Source organism: Corvus hawaiiensis, chromosome 3, assembly GCF_020740725.1.
Source record: "Corvus hawaiiensis isolate bCorHaw1 chromosome 3, bCorHaw1.pri.cur, whole genome shotgun sequence".
In the NCBI taxonomy this organism is placed as follows: Eukaryota; Metazoa; Chordata; class Aves; order Passeriformes; family Corvidae; genus Corvus; species Corvus hawaiiensis.
This window is the reverse complement of record NC_063215.1, coordinates 100621338-100639205: the sequence shown is the minus strand read 5'-3', so window position 1 is coordinate 100639205 and position 17868 is coordinate 100621338. Positions and strand designations below refer to the sequence as shown.

At 47.7% G+C, this 17868-nt stretch overlaps 2 protein-coding genes across 2 annotated transcripts; both read right to left on the bottom strand.

Moving 5' to 3' along the window:
- Positions 1 to 950: 950 nt before the first annotated feature.
- Positions 951 to 2453, bottom strand: SMIM26 (small integral membrane protein 26). The gene is made up of 2 exons (XM_048298937.1): positions 2304 to 2453; positions 951 to 1440 (listed from the first exon to the last, which is right to left on the bottom strand). The coding sequence occupies exons 1-2, from the start codon at positions 2419 to 2421 to the stop codon at positions 1256 to 1258; spliced, it is 303 nt and encodes a 100-aa protein (XP_048154894.1). The 5' UTR covers positions 2422 to 2453; the 3' UTR covers positions 951 to 1255.
- Positions 2454 to 2740: 287 nt separating this feature from the next.
- SEC23B (SEC23 homolog B, COPII coat complex component) lies at positions 2741 to 17397 on the bottom strand. The gene is made up of 20 exons (XM_048299292.1): positions 17310 to 17397; positions 15160 to 15395; positions 14100 to 14157; positions 13433 to 13519; positions 13021 to 13257; positions 12566 to 12651; positions 11957 to 12101; positions 11247 to 11405; positions 10447 to 10562; positions 9401 to 9524; positions 8820 to 8900; positions 8413 to 8502; positions 8061 to 8167; positions 7772 to 7925; positions 6314 to 6391; positions 5855 to 6016; positions 5533 to 5619; positions 4415 to 4570; positions 3537 to 3602; positions 2741 to 3001 (listed from the first exon to the last, which is right to left on the bottom strand). Exons 2-20 carry the CDS (start codon positions 15378 to 15380, stop codon positions 2912 to 2914), a joined length of 2304 nt encoding a protein of 767 aa, XP_048155249.1. The 5' UTR covers positions 15381 to 15395; positions 17310 to 17397; the 3' UTR covers positions 2741 to 2911.
- Between the last annotated feature and the right edge of the window lie 471 nt (positions 17398 to 17868).

Genomic DNA, 17868 nt, shown 5'->3' with positions numbered 1-17868 from the left:
GGCGCGTTCACATGTTTGGCCTTCCTCCTATCGTCTATACGGATTTGGGGAGGCGCCTACAAAAAGGAGAATATGCAGGTAAGCAGAGAGGCACCTGCTATAGGAACAGCTATAGGGACACAGCGACGTGCCCATAAAAATGAGTGGATGGGAGGAGCCCTTGGGAAAAGGAGGCGGTGGCTGTAAGGACCTGAGGAATCTATGTGGAAAGGTGGGTCTGTAGGTGCATGGGCTGGCTGGCACTTGGGTTGTAAAAGCTCCTATAGAATCACAGAATGGTGTGGGTTGGAAAGGACCTTATCACCTCATCCCAACTCGCTGCTGTGGGCAGGGACACTGCACTAGGCCAAGGTCTTATCCAAAACCTGGCCTTGAACATTTCCACAGCTGGGGCATCCACAACCTCCCCGGGCAACCTGTTCAGTGCCTCACCACTCTCACAGTAAAAAATGTCTTCCTAATATCTAACCTAAATTTCCCCTCTTTTTATTTGTACCCATTCCCCCTTGTCATATCACCACAGTTCCTGACGGAGAGTTCCTCTCCAGCATCCCTGCAAGGCCCCCTTCAGAGACTGGAAGGATCTGGAAGCTGAGGTGTGTGGGCAAAGGAGCTTGAGACAGCTTTCCACACAGCAAGATGGGAAACCTTAGAGACCCATGTGAGGCAGGGCAAGATGTGTCCTAAAAGGGAGAGCCCCAACAGAAACAGGGAAGCCCCCACAGAAAGGAAGCTCTGCTAGTGCAGGGCCTTGGGTCAGCTCCCCCAGAAGGGAGGCCATGTCCATAGGAGCTGCAGGAAGCATTAGTTACGGCCACAGAGCTGAGGGACAGTACCCTACAAGGAGATGTAGCATGTGTAAGGGTCAGGGAAACCCCTAAAGAAACAAGAGCCTAGAGCAGAACATTCAGTAAGTTTTTAGCTTACAGAAACATTCCTGCACTTGTAACTCATCTCTTGGGAGCTTTTATTTGAAGGACCATTAAGAACTCTGTACCCAAAACATTAAACTATGTTCCTTCCCATTTACTAATCGTTCCTGAAGTATCCATTTCAGAGCTGCCCAGCTGAGGAGCCATCCCGGGTACATCCTGGATCATCCAGGTACGTCCTGCACACCAGCTGGGAAAGCAACTTCACACCAGCTGGTCAGAGCTGCTGTTTCAGCAACGCAAGGGACAGTTTTCCAGCAGTGGTCTGGTGCCAGGCACTGGGATGAGGTTCTCCGGCACAACATTCTGAGCTTTTGGACAGCTCACTTTTCGGAAGGAGGGTCGTCATTAGGAACAAAGAATGACACCACACGCCTGAGCAGTCGAGTGAGAGGAGGCTGAACCTCTTTGTATGTTACTTCTGTTGTCACTGTCAATCCAAAAGGATATTCCTTAGTGTGTACTTCCTTGCGGATCCCTTGGTTTGCCTCAGCATCATTTGCATTCTCTGAGGAACAGAAAGGGCAGGGGGGGGAAGACAAAAAAGAGCATAGCAGTAAAAATGTTTTATCCCTTCATCATGGAACAACAACAGCCGCACAGGCATTCAGTATTTTTTTGCTTTTTCCTCACATTCTGAGGAATAGATAGCAAAGATCTGTTAACTGTGTAGCCAGAAAAAGCGATTTACTAAGGTAGATCAGATACCTGCACTGGTACTGGCCAAGAACCAGTACCACAGGAGCAGTAACAACCAGCTTCCCAAACTACCCACATTAAAGCTAGCCCAAGCAGCCCAATGCGACTGCCTCTTACTTCCACTCTCTGCCCACCCTCTCGGCAAAGAAATGCTTCCTAATGTCCAGCCTAATCCTGCCACAGAAAATCTTTGAACCATTCCCACAGCGCAAATAAAAGCAACAGGTTAGGAAGAGTCTAGTCCCCGTTCCTGTGACCCGAGATAAAGCGCGAGCTTCTCCCATTAACACGGAATTTAGCTCCCTTCCGGGGGGCTGTCAGGGGGCGCGGGCGGACACCGGGGTCACTCGGCCGGCCCGAGCGGAGGCTGCGCTCCGGCGGCCGCACAGCCCGAAGTGCCCCGAGCAGCGGGCGGGCGGCACCGGGCCTTGCACTCCCCGGCCGGGGGAAGGGGCGGGAGCGGGGCTGAGGGGAAGCCCGGCGCTGTGCCCTGGCACCCAGGAGAGCCCAGGACCCGCGAGCACCCGAGCTCCCCCTCAGGCAAGCCCCGCCCCCGAGCAAGCCCCGCTCCGGACACGACTCGTGCCCGACCGGGCCCGCCCTCAGCGAAGCCGCGGTCGTGTCGCTCCCTCCCCACCCCCCGGAGGTGACCGCAGGCCCCGTCCCCGGTACCGATGCTGGCTTTGTTCTGGCGGCTGTAGTAGATGAGGGCGCCCAGCGTGGTCCAGCCGCCCAGCGAGTAGAGCAGCGCGGCCCTCGCGTTCCACACGGCCGCGCGCGCCGGCTTCATCGCCCCCCCGCGGACGCGCGCGGCGCCCCGCCCCCAACCGGGCACGCGCGCAGGGGCGGGGCCGCGCCGCGCCGCGAGGGGAAAAGGCGCCAAGGCCCGCCCATGGCACCAACAGGGGGATTTGGGGACAGCGCTAAGGAGCAGTGCTCCTACCCGGTTTCATTTTTCATTAACACAGCCCCGCGGTTACCGAGACACCTCTTAAGAACATTAAAAGTTAAGCTAAAGGCTGTCAAAATTTCTGTTGGCTAAAACAGCCTTCAGCTCTAGTTATGATGTGTGGAAAATGCAGAGTAAACAGAATATAGACAAACAGGAATACAAATAAATTAGAAGGGAGAAGTAAAACACTCTCCCTGAATGTTTATTTCGTGTAACAGTTAAAAACCCTTCTTTAAAAGAGAGAAAAGGAAATGTAAATAAATTGCTCCACTTCTGTCATCAACACGATCCATGTAAATCATCTGCTCCTGCTGCTCGGTTTGATCAGTCACGATGCACTTGAAACTGCCAGCTTTTTTAGGTGGTCCATGAATACCTGGAGACTCACATCATCTGTCAGGATTGGAGCTCCTGATTCCTGCAGAAAAAAATAAAGAAAGAAGGAGCCTAAAATACTGTTGTTAACACGGGACAAACTGAGAGCACATCAAATGCCAGCACTCTGAACTAATTGCCTGCTAAATCAACCACCTTTTTCTTCTGCAAAAGACAGATGCTTCTCTTTGGCAATAGCACTGACATTACCCTCTAGTATAATCTGAACTGCTGCAGGGAAGTCTCTTCTTCCTAAAGCATAAGGAATTTTTCTGCTCAAAGCTCTACACAAATAAGGTAAGCAAAGAGGATATAAAAAGACTCTCAGGTAAATTAGATCTGTATGTATCCATCTGCTAGTTACTTTTTCCAGAATACTGGAAATACATGACATCCAGGCTTGAAAACTGCATTCTGATCATCCAGTGCTGCCCACCAGTGCTGTTTATCTTATCAACAACCATGATAAGGAATCAAGGACAAATGTAACACCGTTCATGGCCACATGGTGAGACAGGATGGCTACTGCACACATAAACACGTACATTTTACAGCATTCCCAAACATGAGCAGCTTACCTGGCCCCAGGCATAGAGGTTATTGTGGGTCTGAGAAGGATTCACTTTAGACAGGAGGAACCGGGCCTATAAAGACAAAAGATGAGGAGTTTGGTAAAATGAGAGACCTGTCTGCTTCCTCAGGCTTCATCCCATCTTAGATCCATGACCAGCAATGCTCCTGCTTTTGCAAGCAAGGTACTAATTTAACTTTAGCAGGTTTCAATTCCCGAAATAGCCCTGCTCCACAGAAAACTTGTCTCCAAGAGACACAAAGTGCTCTGTTACAGCAGGCTGTGCTCTCCTGGCAGGGCAGCTCTGATTCCGTGAGACAGGAATCCATGGCACAGGAAACACCAGCACTGTTCCCCCCATGCCACATCTGCTCTTCCGAAAAGAGCTCAGTGCAAGGCCAGTGCAACAGAGTCACATCAAAAATCAACACCAAATCTTTGGTTTGGAGCATCAGCTCCTGCCTCTTCACAGCTACAGACAAGCACAGCGCAACTGTAATTCCAGGAAGAGTGAAAATAGCAACTATTTTATACCCTCATTCAGTGTTTGAGAATGAAGAAACAGATGGTCAGTCATTCAGCATTACTGTCCTAGCAAGCTAAGTATAGGCACATAACCAAATCATTTCTTTCTCACCTGTATGGGGAATAAAAACATATTTAAGTTATTAAGATTTTTTTTCCCACCTTCAGATTTCAAAAGCATATCCAGCAAGCGATCAGCTTATTAAAAGACAGAGTCGTAGTAAAAGCTGATGAGAAAATATGCAAGCTCTGTACTTTGAAGAGCTAAATTGTGTTTGACTTACAGAACCATCCTTTCAGAAAAGCAGAATGAGCCATTTGCTCTAGGCAACAACAGTGCTCCTCCAGAAACTTCCTTACCTGACTGCCCCCATGTTCAGTGTGGATGTAACGTGGCATTGGGAATCTGGTCTGCAAGATTTCCTGGGCATCATCCAGTGGGGCTTGCAGGAGGTGCTTGAAGTTTTCATATTCAGGCATATCTTGGTATCCAGCTTTCTGCCACTGTGCAATAGTCTATTGATGGGACAGGAAGAAGATGAAAATGGAGCAGAGATGACTGCAAGCCTCCCGCTTTTACCCTGCATGTCTTAAGGCCACAAAATGCTACGGGTACTTCTGCTTAGGGGACAAACACACCTTCACTACTCTGGCTACAACATTACTTTCTGTCCTGAATTTAAGCACAGGCACCCAACACAAAAGCTGGCAGCAGTCTGTGCAGTGCAAGAGCAATTTGTTGAAAATCTTCAGTATGTTTCAGCCTGTGCCAACACAGAAATGAAGCATTTATAAATTACTGACATTCTGAATCTGACTTGGCCTTACAGTATTTCCAAGGTACATGTATGCAGCAATTGCTCTGTACATACACAGGTCAGACGCTCAGCTGTTCCCTGTCTAAATTTTACCCAGCTGCTGAGTGTCTTGCTCTGCAACAGTAGATAGAAACTGTTTAAGGTAACTCTAGGAGATTTTTAGAAAGGGCCAGTACCTAAGCACTTCCCTCAGTCATGAGGGAAGGCATATAGCAGCAGCTTCCAAAAACATCCATTATTTAAAAGCAAAACTGGAAAACTGCCTAACTGATTTAAGAGCAGGAGTATGTAAGTGTGAAAACCCTGCAAGCGAAGTCTGTCACCTCTCTGAAAATACTTGCAATTCTGTTAAAATATGTATCATCTTGTAACTGTGCCCTGCTTAATTTCAAGCTTCTCTGGCCTTTTCCAGGCACAGTAAGGGACCACCTTCACGGCCAAGCTAACACAACATCTGCTACTCAGTGCAGAACACATCCTTAGTGATTCCAGTATTATTTTTACTCTGACAGTGGATGGAATTGTATCCCAACAGGCAGCATGTGTATAGCCAGTCATTGTGCTGCGTGGGCTTTGCAAGAAGCTTAACTTCACACTAACAAGCAAGCATGGCAGGAGGGAGGGTGTACAAACAGAGAACGTGAACACATTTCACCATACCTCACCAAGGTAGATAACTATCTGGAAGAAAGTATCCATCAGTAGGATTCTGTCAGGAAGAATACTGCTGCTGTCCAAAAGCACTGGCTGGGGAAAATAAAGAACAAAGGCAGGCACCCCTAAGCTCTCAGATCTCAGGATGCCAGAGAGCAATTTCTACGCCCATCCAAATATAATTTCATATGATCTTGAACAAAAGTATCTTGTCCTTTAATAATTTTTTTTTAAATCTATAGGGACCTTTTAGTTGCAATAGTGTTACTCTGACTGAATACTCATTATTTTGGGTCGATTCACCTCTTCCTGGGAAACACAGACTCACCTCAGGAGGTCCATGGAAAGAATAAGCATAAAGGATGGGCTGGATCATAATGAGGGACTGGGTCAGATCCTGCCTGGCAAAGTGGTGCCGGTAATAGGAAGATTCATCTGGACTGTTATTGAAGACCTGCAGGAATGGGGAGCGGCGCAGGTGGAAGATGAACTGCACCAGAAAGAGGAGTGAGACAACAAATGTCAGCCAAAGTTGCCAAAACTTCTGGACCCAAGTCCAATATTTTTGAACAGTAAATTCTTTGGAAAAAAGTCTACCCCTTAATAACTCTTCAGACTTCTTCCCTTATCAGTCTCTTGCAGCACTGAACTACAGGACCAGTCCATGAAATTAAAAAAGCACCTGTTCCTCCCTTGCTGAATCTGATAAATAGTACAAAATGTTTTATCATCATTCCCACTCATCCCTGCACACTTTTCCCATGGCTATGAGAAGTGACATTCTTACCTGAGGATACAAAGAAAATGATTCTGACAGCCTAAAGGAGTTGGGATCATCTTTGTTGTATTGTCCAAATTTCTGACACTGTTGGAAGCAAAATGGATACTTTGGTTATTTCTCTCTTTTTTTCTATTTTTTTCTTTTTTTAGAATTAACACCTTTCTTTCTAGCAGGGTGTTCTTTTGTTAATTTTTAAACAATCAAGGCATGAACCTGACAAGAACAAGTACTACAACATTTACAGGCTATTTTTCTTTAAGTGAGTGGTTTCTTTGTCTTACTGGAATGAGAATGAAGATGCAATCTATTTTGATATATATATATTAATAAAATCTAGATTTGAAATTATCCAAGAATGAAAGAAATGGTGCTTCTACAGCATTACCCATTTTTTTCCCATTAATTCAGAGCTACTACATTACATCTAAACTGCTTTGTACACTATGAAGCACTTCTGCAGCAACTACTTCTTGCAGAACAGCAGCAGACCAGCATTTGACCAACTGAAAAAAAAAGCATCAGTTGCACCAAAAAAAAGTATCAATGGTTTTAGGAATCAAACTCTAAATGATCCCACAGTTGTTTCAGCACACAGCATGTTCCTGTTTGTGCTTGTGCTCAAATCTCTATTTGACTGGCCCTGGTTTTTTAGGATCTGATGTGCCATATTGTGTCAGTACCAACCCCACATGGGAGTTTGGACAAGGCCAACAGTGACTTAGACTTGGGCTTGTGAAATTGAAAGCAAGAGACAGTAGGAGGTTGCAGAATTAATTCAGATTACTACCCTGAAATTGGCCCACATCTGAATGCTGTGTCCAGTTTTGGGCTCTCCAGTGCAAGACAGACATGGATATATTGGATTGGGTGTAGCAGAGACCACCAAAGTTAGTCAGGGGTTGGAGCATCTTATGAAGAAAGTGAGGCTGAAGAAGCTGGATTTGTTCAGCCTGGTGAAGAGTGGGATCAGGGAGTCAACTCACTGTCTACCTGACTGCTAACTGGGGAAATGGAAATTCTGATCGAGGGATAGAGGCAGGGGAGAGAAGAAAAAAAAAGTGACTGTGATCAGACAATGGAACAGGCTGTCAAGAAAAGCAAGAGAAATCCCATCTCTGGAGTTCTTCAAAACTCAACTGAACAAGAGTTGGAGCAACCTGCTCTAACTTCAAAGCTGGCCCTACTTTAAGCAGGAGGGTTGAACCAGAGACCTTCCCAGCTGCATTATTCTGTGTTTCATTATGCCTTATTCAATCTCAGGTTTAACCTTTTGAGCATGATGGGATGTTCACCTATTCCATCCCAAATTTGCTGATCACACTGGGTTCTGAGTTATCCCATGCTACAGCTATGTGACCATGACCAGAGCACAAACAAAGCAAGTCAATCTGTAAAAAGACTGCTGTTGTCACTTCCATTTTTACTGAAATTGAGACTGCCCCCAGCTCAGTGTGTTGGTCTTACCAGCCTGATGAGCTGCCTGTCCAGCCAACGCAGAACATCGGGTCCCTCCTCAGACTCAGCCCTGTACACTCCCAGCCGTGCCATGAGCACGGCAGCAGCCTCCTGGTCAAACGCAGCCTCGATGTGCTGGAGCTGAGTCTGTGCATCCGCCCAGCTGCAGGGTTAGCAAAGGGTTAGTGCCACGTGCATCCATGTGTGCCAATGCATGCAGCCAACAGCCAGGAATTCCAGCACAGACTGGAGCTGGAGCTGCTGCCACTCTGCCAGAGCACTGGCATGGGGTACTCACTTTCTGGCTATGGTGGTGACACGAATGCGCCTCTGTGTGCTGGAGTGTTGATACTGAGTGACAAACTGCACTGCCCCTCTGCCTCCCTGAGGGATGGGTGCATTGTGCTGCAAATGAAACAAGGTCAACCGTCAAAACATGATGGCTTTTCCATAACTCTTCCCAACTGTAACAAGCCCCCACAGCACACAAAAGAAAGAGACAAGCGTGAACAATTCCTGAAATTATTTCCTCATCCTTTGCAACCATCCACCTGCAACACAGGAGATGCCATTGCATTTTCTGGACCTGCAACAAGTAGTTTGGTGTGTAAAAAATACGGCTTAAAAAAAAAAGAGAAGCCAGGACTGACCTGATTTACCACTTCAAAGTAAATGGCTAGAGTTGTACTGGGATCCAGACTACAGATTTTCCATTGAGATGTCCCTCCAATTCCAAGTTCCTGCACAGAATCAAAAAGAAAGCAGCAATTTTCCTCTAGCAGAAGGAAAGGCAAGCTTATGTTAAATCCTGATTAGTGGTACAAGTAATGGGAGGCCTTCTAGATTCCTTAACTTCTGGGTGTGAATGAAGTTACTTGAAGGTCATACAGTTGAAAGAAAGCCTTAGGAAACAAGAATTTAGTCTAGGAAAGGCTGTTATTTCCTAGGGATGTTTTCTTGAAAACTCTGACATTCTAGCTGAGCTATAGGTCTAGACAGAAACTTTGCATTGTTTATTTACTTCTTTATTAAAGATTTTTCCATGTCTGAAACTTACATTTTCAGAGACACATGGCCCCTTGGCATTCAGGGATATACATGGTCCAATGGCTCCTGCAATTTTCAGCTCCCTGGAGGTCTTGAACAAGGTTAAAAAAAAAAAGTTGCTTTTTTTTTAATGAAGTCAGTCAAATAGAATACACACACTCTAAATCAGTTGCTCAGCTTTAATGAGATGGTATTTTCCCAGACCATCTACTGCTACAATTAGTGAAGGCAAGAGAATCTTCAGAGCCACATTTTAACAATGAAGACATATTTATACAGATGAGACAGAATGAAACGTTCCTCATTGAGTGAGGAGAGGCTGTTTTAAAATAAAACAAAAACAAAACAAACAAAACAAAACAACCCAAACAACAACAAAAAAAACCACCCAACAAAACAAAACCCACAAACTTACTAAGCTTCCAAATAAAAATCTCTCCAGTACAGTGCTTCTCCCAAAGAAGCACTATATCTGACCTCAAACATATAGACCTTCCTACACCCCAAACACCCCAGAGGCTGAAACTGACTTTTAAATGAACATCATTTGTATTTCCCCATTCCTTCCATCCAGCCAAACTAATCTCTCACCTTCACATCCAGATTTGCACCAAAAGCCATCCGAAATTCGCCATTGTAGCCTTTGCTAAATACCCGCTGGAAGGTCTGCTTGAAGAGAGAAGTGTTGAAGGAGTCTCCCATCACCATGTGTCCTCTGGGAAAGAAAAAACAAGGGAACTGAAGCAACTGGGAACTAGAAGTACAAAGGATACATCCCCTCTGACACATGCAAACACATGCAGGTACTGCTTTACAGCATGCCTTTGCACAGGCAGGATTCACACCAGGGAGCGCAGATTCACGGGTGCCTCCTACAAAGCCACACAGGTTAGTGCTCCACCTTTGTCAGTTTGCTTTCTCAAGTCTATTTCTTGCCATTGCTTTAGCTGCCTTCAAAACATTCGTGTTTCAACCCTGGGAAGTTCTTTGCTCAGCCTGCTTTCCCTGAGCAGGGCTGGAACCACCCACACTACACCAGGGGTGGCTGCACCACTGCAGCATGAGAAAGGTGCGTGGGGCTGTGCTGGACCTCCCCAAAGTGCCCTGGCAAACGCAGGCCTGACCAGATGCAGCTCAGTAACACAACCACAGGGTCAAACAGTCTCTCTTCTCCCTGCTAGCACTGAGAGATTATTTACAAACACCTTGCACTTGCAGTAAGACATGCCAAGTCCCCAAAAGGCCTGGTTTAGCACACAGCCTTCCTCACAGAGACTATTTATCCCTTAGAGATGTTACTTAAAACTGGACCCAGGGAAGCCAAGAATCCCTGGAGAAAGCATAAGCGAGCCGTTAAGCAGAGAAAATCTGGCCCACACAAGGAAAGCTTCTACCCACCATCGAGTTTTCTAACAGCAGTGCTAATTCACATGCTGCTTTGAGACTCCAGAAATGTGGACTGGGATCAGGTGAGGCTTGCCATGTAATTCCTGGCAAATTCAAACCACAGTTTAGAACAGAATGATAAAAACCCTCCTGCCCTGACAGCACACTTAACTGCTTTCTGAACCACTCTCCCCCTCTAAAAAAACCCAAAAAGCAGATGCCAGCTGTGTGCTGCCCTGCTGTGAACATACCCAGTGAGGTTAGCACAGCACTTCATCTCCAGCAGCCCTGTCTGGTCCAGCGCACAGGCGTAGATGTCGATGCAGTGCCCGTTGGCCGCAGAGCGGTTGGCCAGAGTCTCGTAGTGCTGGGAACACACATATGGGGCTTAGGAGGCTGCAAGGTGCAGGATTTCTGCTGCTCCCCATCTCAGGCCAACACAAGGTACACATAGGGCAATCACCAGTGCTGTGCTAACTAAACAGATGTTGGCCGCAGCACACTTCTCCCTTCTAGGATGAGGGATGCACTTGGATGAGCCGGAGTTTATTGTCTCAAATACAGAGAGTGCATAAATTACATTGATTCATCTAGTCTGTGATGACTTAGTGGGAACCCAAAGATTTCCAGGTGAGAGTTAAGAGAACAGGTGTCATCCTGCTTTCTCTAAGCTGACAGGCACATTTCATATCTGCCATTTTTACCATTTTAATGGTTGTTTTATATGTCAAGAAGACAAAGGAGGCTTTCTGGAAATGACCAATTCTTGGGAGACAGGCTTTTTCCTCCCTAGAAGGAGATACGATGATGTGGATGAACGAACTCTCCAGCCATCATCAGCTAAGAAACAACACTGAAATACTTTCTTCTCTGAGAAGGCGCAAGACCATGATGGAGAACAAGGAGGAAGTCTTTTTTACCCTTTCCCTTGACCATCCTCATAATTTAACAAAGACTCAGCATTTCAAGGACAACCATGAAACACACATAGTGTTCTGAGACAATATTCAGTTTTAGCTTTTAAAAACACCCAGCATGTACCAACACCTACTTTGGTGGCCTTCTTCATGAACCTTGCATTATCCTTCTCTATGTCATGCCAGGAACGGATGGGTGTTTTCAGTTCATCTCCCACCACCATGCCCGGCCCTTGTGTTGGTGGCCCACCTGTGAATAGCATTATTCTGGCCCCTGTGTTTGGAAATGTGCCCTAAAATAAAAACAAACACTTATATCAGAGAGGGGGAGGAGGAAAAAAAAGGGAAACTGATTAAATGGCAACAGTGCTTTCTTTGGAGAAGGGTCTGCACGTGCTTCTGCAATGTCAGTGGGGACCTGTCCCTACTAGAGGCCACCTCGATAATAAAGTGATGCATTTCCTGACAGTCACAGCACTCTGTGAGTTTAAACTCAAACCATGTCAAGCTTCATGTCTTCAAAACAGGAAGCAGGCAGTTTCTGTTTTCTTTACTTGTATCTTAGATGGCACTCAGATAAATCCAGTGCATAGTATCACCTCTTGCGTGGCAACACACACAAGAATCAGAGGCCTTTAAACACCTGCAAATTTTACCATTTAGAAGGAACCTTCCAGCCCACTCTACATCAGCTGGTGCTAGCACAGCTCAAGTGCCAGTAGAGACAAATTGCACCTCTGCACCCCACTGTAACCCAGCTGCACTAACACCGGCACTCATCTCAGCAAGCACTGTCACGTGCTTACCATGACCTGCTTGTCTCAAACAACAGCATTAAAAGTACCTCCAATAAGCCAACTGCAATTGAAAGAGCCACTCCTGTAGAACGTAAAGGTCTCTTTCCCTGGGTCACTGGCCATGGGTCCCTTTGCAGCTCTCCAAGCAGATCTGTTAAATTCATGTCAATCTTATGCACGGGCTGTAGGAACCTGCAAAAATTCAAATACAATGTTTTCCTGCCTCTTAAGTTCAGAGAAGGAAAAAAGTGCCTCTTTGTTCCTGGCACACATAAATTGCTCTGAGACAGTAATCAGAAGTAGAGAGATGCAGCAGGTTGCCTTCTTGCATCCAAACTTTCCAAGATAACAAGCCTGTGCAAAATAAAAAATTTGATCAAAGTAAGATATCAGGAACTAACAAGAAGGCAAAGTCACATAAAGAACAGGAAAGAAGTTCAAAGGTGAGTTAATTTGCTGAAAGGCGTAAGAGCTGCCACTGAAAAAGAGGAGCTGAGAAAGAGGAAACTGTGTTCAATAGAGGTAAGGAACTATGACAAGACAATACCATTTAAATCTTCTCTCGCCTCTCGGGAAACCCAGGGTTAGAAGTGACCTACAGGCATAAAGGGGCATAAAACATCTGCCCTGCTGTGTGCTGTGCTAGTGAAGCTTACCTGCTGGAAATAACAGGTTGCTCTGGGGTCTGAAGAGGTCTTCCCTGTTGCATGGGGACAGCTGGCCTTGAAAGCCCAAGCATATCCTAGAGAACAGTAAAGAGGAGGCAGAGGAGATGTACTATTCAAACACTAAACATATTATTTATATTATTATTTAATATACCCTGAGCCCTGCAATACTGCAGCATTAAATAGACTTAAACCTGTAAATTGCTCATCTTTGCACTGCCATTAGGAATGGATCATGGGTCCATTATGTGAGATACACAAACTCAGCCTTGAACAAGCTTCCAAGAAATTTACAAAGGCAAAAAGACACGACAGATACTGGGAGGGCAACAGGCTCACAGTTAAGAGCACTAAGCCCTCCTTTCTCCCAGAGAGCCCTGTGCTTGAGAGCCCAACAGAGCTGAGAGGTACAAGCCCCTGCCCTGAGGGAAGGCAGAGCACACCTGTATTTGCTTGGCTGTCAGGTCCTTGGTGCCCCGGAACACGTAGCTCTTGGAAATCCCTTCGCAGCTCAGCTCATGAACCTGGACCATCCTGCCGAACGTGATGAGCCCCACCAGGGCATCAGCAGGCAGCAGGCTCAGGGACATTTGCAGGGACTCCTTCAGGGCCTGCAAATCCTCCTCCTCCAAGCACGTGTCCACAACATACAGGAAGATCAACGGTGTCTGCGGACCTCGCTGATGTGGGAAGACATGACATTTTATAAAGCCTCCAGCCAAGGAATGGGCCCCTTCTTAAGCACCTTGCAGACATGTTATTTATTTGCATTATCCTAAGAAAATTTTACACATATGTCATCTGTCACAAACAAGACAATTCTGGGGGCTTCAAACTCGCCTGTGGTTCATTTACCTGCACTATATATTCAATTGTTGAAAACTGAGGCATAAGCTCTGCTGGTTGATTGACTTCAGAAATGCCTGCATATGCTGGTGGGAACTGAAAGAGAGAACAAAAAATTAGGACAAGGAAGTTGCAGGACAAAAATGTAGGGCTCTCCTCTGCAGTACAGAGCCTGCCCTGCAGATGATGTGGTTATTCAACTCTTTATTTACTGACACTGCACCAATCTGATTAATTCACGACAAGAAACCCACAGTGCTGTTTTCCTAAGCACAGACAACAAGTGGGCAGCAGGATGGACAGCTGCTCAATCCAGTGTAAATAAAAGGTAGGACTACAGCAGCAACAATGTATTAGTTGAAATTATTTTAGCCATACAATAATTTATGATGGCAAAAGTCTACTCAAATCTAATGAATTTCATATTCTGCAAGAATAGTAAATATCAAATGCAAAAAACACACTAGGACACATGGAAGAAAATAGCTTTTTTATCTCCTTCCTATGCTCTGCATGCCAGTAATGTGAGGTAAAGCAGACTGTACTCTGGCCTGGGTTCAGTAACAGAAGAAGGCCAAGGGAAGGGATCTAGAGAAGCAGAATTTATGCTTAATGTCCAGGGAAGGCCATCAATAAAATGTTCACTGAAAAGGTGGAAGTGCTTTTTCCAACTTACCTGGTTTCTCTGAAAACAGAAGTTACAAGCCCAAAGCTTGGCCCGATAATCAACTTGGCTGCAAGGGAAAGATGAGGCATTGGCGTGACTTCAGGAAAAATATACAGCACAGCTTCACAATTAATTCATTAATCTATGCTGGTTCACAGCACTGAGTAAGAAACAGACACTCCAGCTTGAACAGCAAGTGTTTTAGGGATTCAGGCTCTTGTTCTGTTACCAGGAAGTTTATTAGCTCATCCAGCCCTGCCATTTCCAGGCTTGTCAGCATGAGAGACCACTGACAGCTCTCTGAAGCTTAGCCCTTGGCAGACGCAGACACAGACCTGGGTCTAATCATCCTTTCACTACACTTAGGCTTATCTCATTGTCTTATTGTTTGTGCAGCTGTAGCACACAAGTGCTCCAGTCTCAGAGCAGCAGGAGCCATCCACCCAGATCCTGTGCAAACACGGAACAAACAGGCTGTTCCCTGTCCCACAGTTTACTCTCCTCAGCCCGTTACAACATCCTGCTAGTGCGGGATGCCTTGCCACGTTCTCATTCCATGGCTTTGATCTTGTTTCACTTCCTCTTGCTGGTATTCCCTGCTTTTTCTCAGTCCAACACCACACTCCGAGTATGCATGATCATCACATGATTTTGGGACCAAGATACTCCTCTAAAATGACCTCATTATGCTCATACTGGAACTGACCTACAAGCAGCAGGATGTGTAGGAAGCAGGAAAACAAGTGAATGCCACAGTCCAGAGCACAATAACAGTATAATGGGTATCTTTGTTTATTATCAGTTTCCACATTCACCACAAAATTCTCTGGGATGGTGAGAGGACTCTCTGACTTAACAGCCTCCCCAAAGACCCTCTGGTCTCCTTTGCTCTTGCCAGCTCTAATAACAGGAATGTTGGTGTATAGATTTTAACAAGCCTACCACATCAAAATGAAAGAGGCTGCCAGGCACTGGGCAGAGAAAAAGGGGAATAAGGAAGTAGTGAAGTTCAGATGAAAAATAGGTACTATCCAGCCTCTCCTAACATCCCCAGCCAAGCAACTCCTACCAGAGTGGGTTGAGCACAGCTTTGCAGGTTGGCCTGCTGCAAAGCACTGGTTCATACTGCACGGGGGGCAGGTCCAGACGCTCCTTCAGCGGGGTCAGGAGACAGGCCAGGGGCACAACCATCCTTGTGGCCTCCAGCCTGCTGGAGGGCCACACGTTCCAGCTGAAGCGCACTCCGTCACGCTCCTCATTCTGCTGGATGAACTCCAGGTACGTCGCCATGGCCCTGCAGAAGTTCTGGAAGGACAGAAGAAGGCACGTTCAGGCAGCAGCCACTTGTGTGGACAACGGGCCTGTAAAGGAGCTCAGCAGGTCAGCTACAGGTGGGGGGCACAAGACACTGCAGGAAAAGCCAATGCAGTACAATTAATTAATCCCATTATCAAATGAACCATGTGACTCCATTAATGTCTTCTGTCCAGTGCTCTCATGAACATTACTGCCAATTAAAACACCACCAAATCCAACAAAGAAACAAGGAAAGCTGACACTCAAAGTCAGAATGCAAGGGTTGTTTTTTTCTTATGATTCACATTTAATATCTCAATACCCAGCCAGCCTCATGGTGACCTCAAGGCAGTCCTGCCTGATTGGGTCAGTAAAGGAAAACAGGGCAGATTTGCAACACATCCTGGAGCCTTCAGCTGAAACATTGCAGGGAGGCAAGGAGGACAAGTCTGAGACCAAAACAATCACGAATGTCACCAGGCTTCCAGCCTGACCTGCTTACAAAGGGAAAGGACTACATGACAAAACGTCAAAAAAGATCTTTTGGACACCCATTCTGCATGGCATCATTGTCCCACTGCCAGTAAGGAAGGAATTGAGAGTACAGCAGACTTCAGAAAACATCAAGGAGGAATATCCCCAACACAGCAGAGGAGTTACTCTCTGCGTTGCCTTATTGAACTCTTTAAAATAAGACACAAACCAGAGCTTCCAGGCCATCATTACCTTTGACTTCTCTGAGAAAGGCAAGGACAAGCCTACCAAAAATCTTATTTGTCAAATCCAGACCACAAACACCACACAGCACTAGCAGCAATTCACAGAGCCAAAAGCAGCAGCTCCACAACCTGCTTCAGACAAGGAAATTCAGAGGCTCACCTACAGCTGCAGGTGCTCCAGGATTACCTTACGCCTGGTCCCCACTGCAGGTGGGAAGTTCAGGAGGGCCACGCACATGAGAAATCAGAAGCATCACCTCCCCGCAGAGGAGGAGAAGCTTCGGTGTAGCATATTCCTACAGAACTCCAAATTCACTGTCATTTTTTCTTCCTTGCTATTAAGGATGTAAATCAAGCTTAGGGAGAACTGTCCTATAATTCCAACCCCTCTCTGGATGAACAAACAGAAGGGCTCACAATACATCCCCACCACAAATAGGTCTGCCGGGGTGAAAAGGCAGAGCTGACTCTGCCTGTAAAAGATCTTTCGCATCAGAACAGCAAGACAAATATTTGACATCTCAGGTATGCAGCACAGCCACAGGGCAAATTTATTCCATGTTCCTCCAACTGTAGCCCAGCACCACTTCCCTGCCCCAGGCAGAGGCCCGACTGCCATGCTGCGTTTGACGTGGGCTGTGGCCCTACCCTGGGGTCCGGACAGCAGGAGGAGAGGGGTCATCACCCAGCTGCTGCGCTTGGAATGGCTACAGGGGACACCACAGATCCCCCGTGCAGCCATAGGTGCCACCTCCGCCCCCCAGACCACCGATCCCCAGCACGGCCACAGGGCAAAGCACGGACCCGCCGCACTGCTACAGGCGGCACTGCTGACCCTCCACGGCGGACACGGCTGACCCCAGCCCTGCCCTGGGGGACACTGCCGATCCCCATCCCGGGCAAAGGGAACACCGCCGAGCTCCCGTGCTGCTCTGTGGGACACTGCTGACCCCCCATGCAAGCACCGCGGCAGGAGACACCACTGACCATGCTCAACACCTCTTCAGGGGACACCACCGACTGCCCCCTCCACACCTTCCCGTACGAGACACCACTGGCCTCCCAGCACCCCTCACAAGGGACGGCCCCGACCCCTTCCCCCTCACAGGGGCCGTCACTGACCCGCCCCCCGCCGCCTCCCCTCGGGGGACAGGGACCACCGCCCCCGCCACCGCCCATCCCCTCGGAGCCCCGCCGCTCCCACCTGCCCGCGCCGCTCGCACCGCTCCCTCCCGGCACGCCCCGCGCGCCCGGTAAGGCCAGCTCAGCGGCGCGGGCTGCCCGCAGCCAAGATGGCGGCGGCGGCGGCACACCCGCCCCGCCCCCGCTGAGGCTCCGCCGCCATCTTGGCTAAGGGCACTCCACACCGCCCCTCAGAAGGAGGGGAGCGGCGTGCCCCTAGCGAACATGGCGGCACGGCAGCGGCAGGGAGCCCGTCTTGGCCCAGGGCGGCAGGTTCCGCGTTGGAATGGCGACGGACTGGGCGTCCCTGCGGAGTGTGGGGTGCGATGTCGCGTTCCTGCTCTGGCACGGCATGAGGGAAGCAGCTCTGCCCTCGAGGGGCTCGGATGCTTGGGAGCTGCTGTCGTGTTCAGCAGGGAGCATAGAACTTCCTGGGAAGAGGTTATCAGTAACACTCCACTAATGACACAGAGACACTTTTTAAAGAAATAAACTGCGAGCCCCACACAGTCTCCCCCTGTCACAGTTCCCGGCTTCTCTCTCGGGCCGAGGGTTCTGTCCCCGGGCACGTTGGCTCGGCA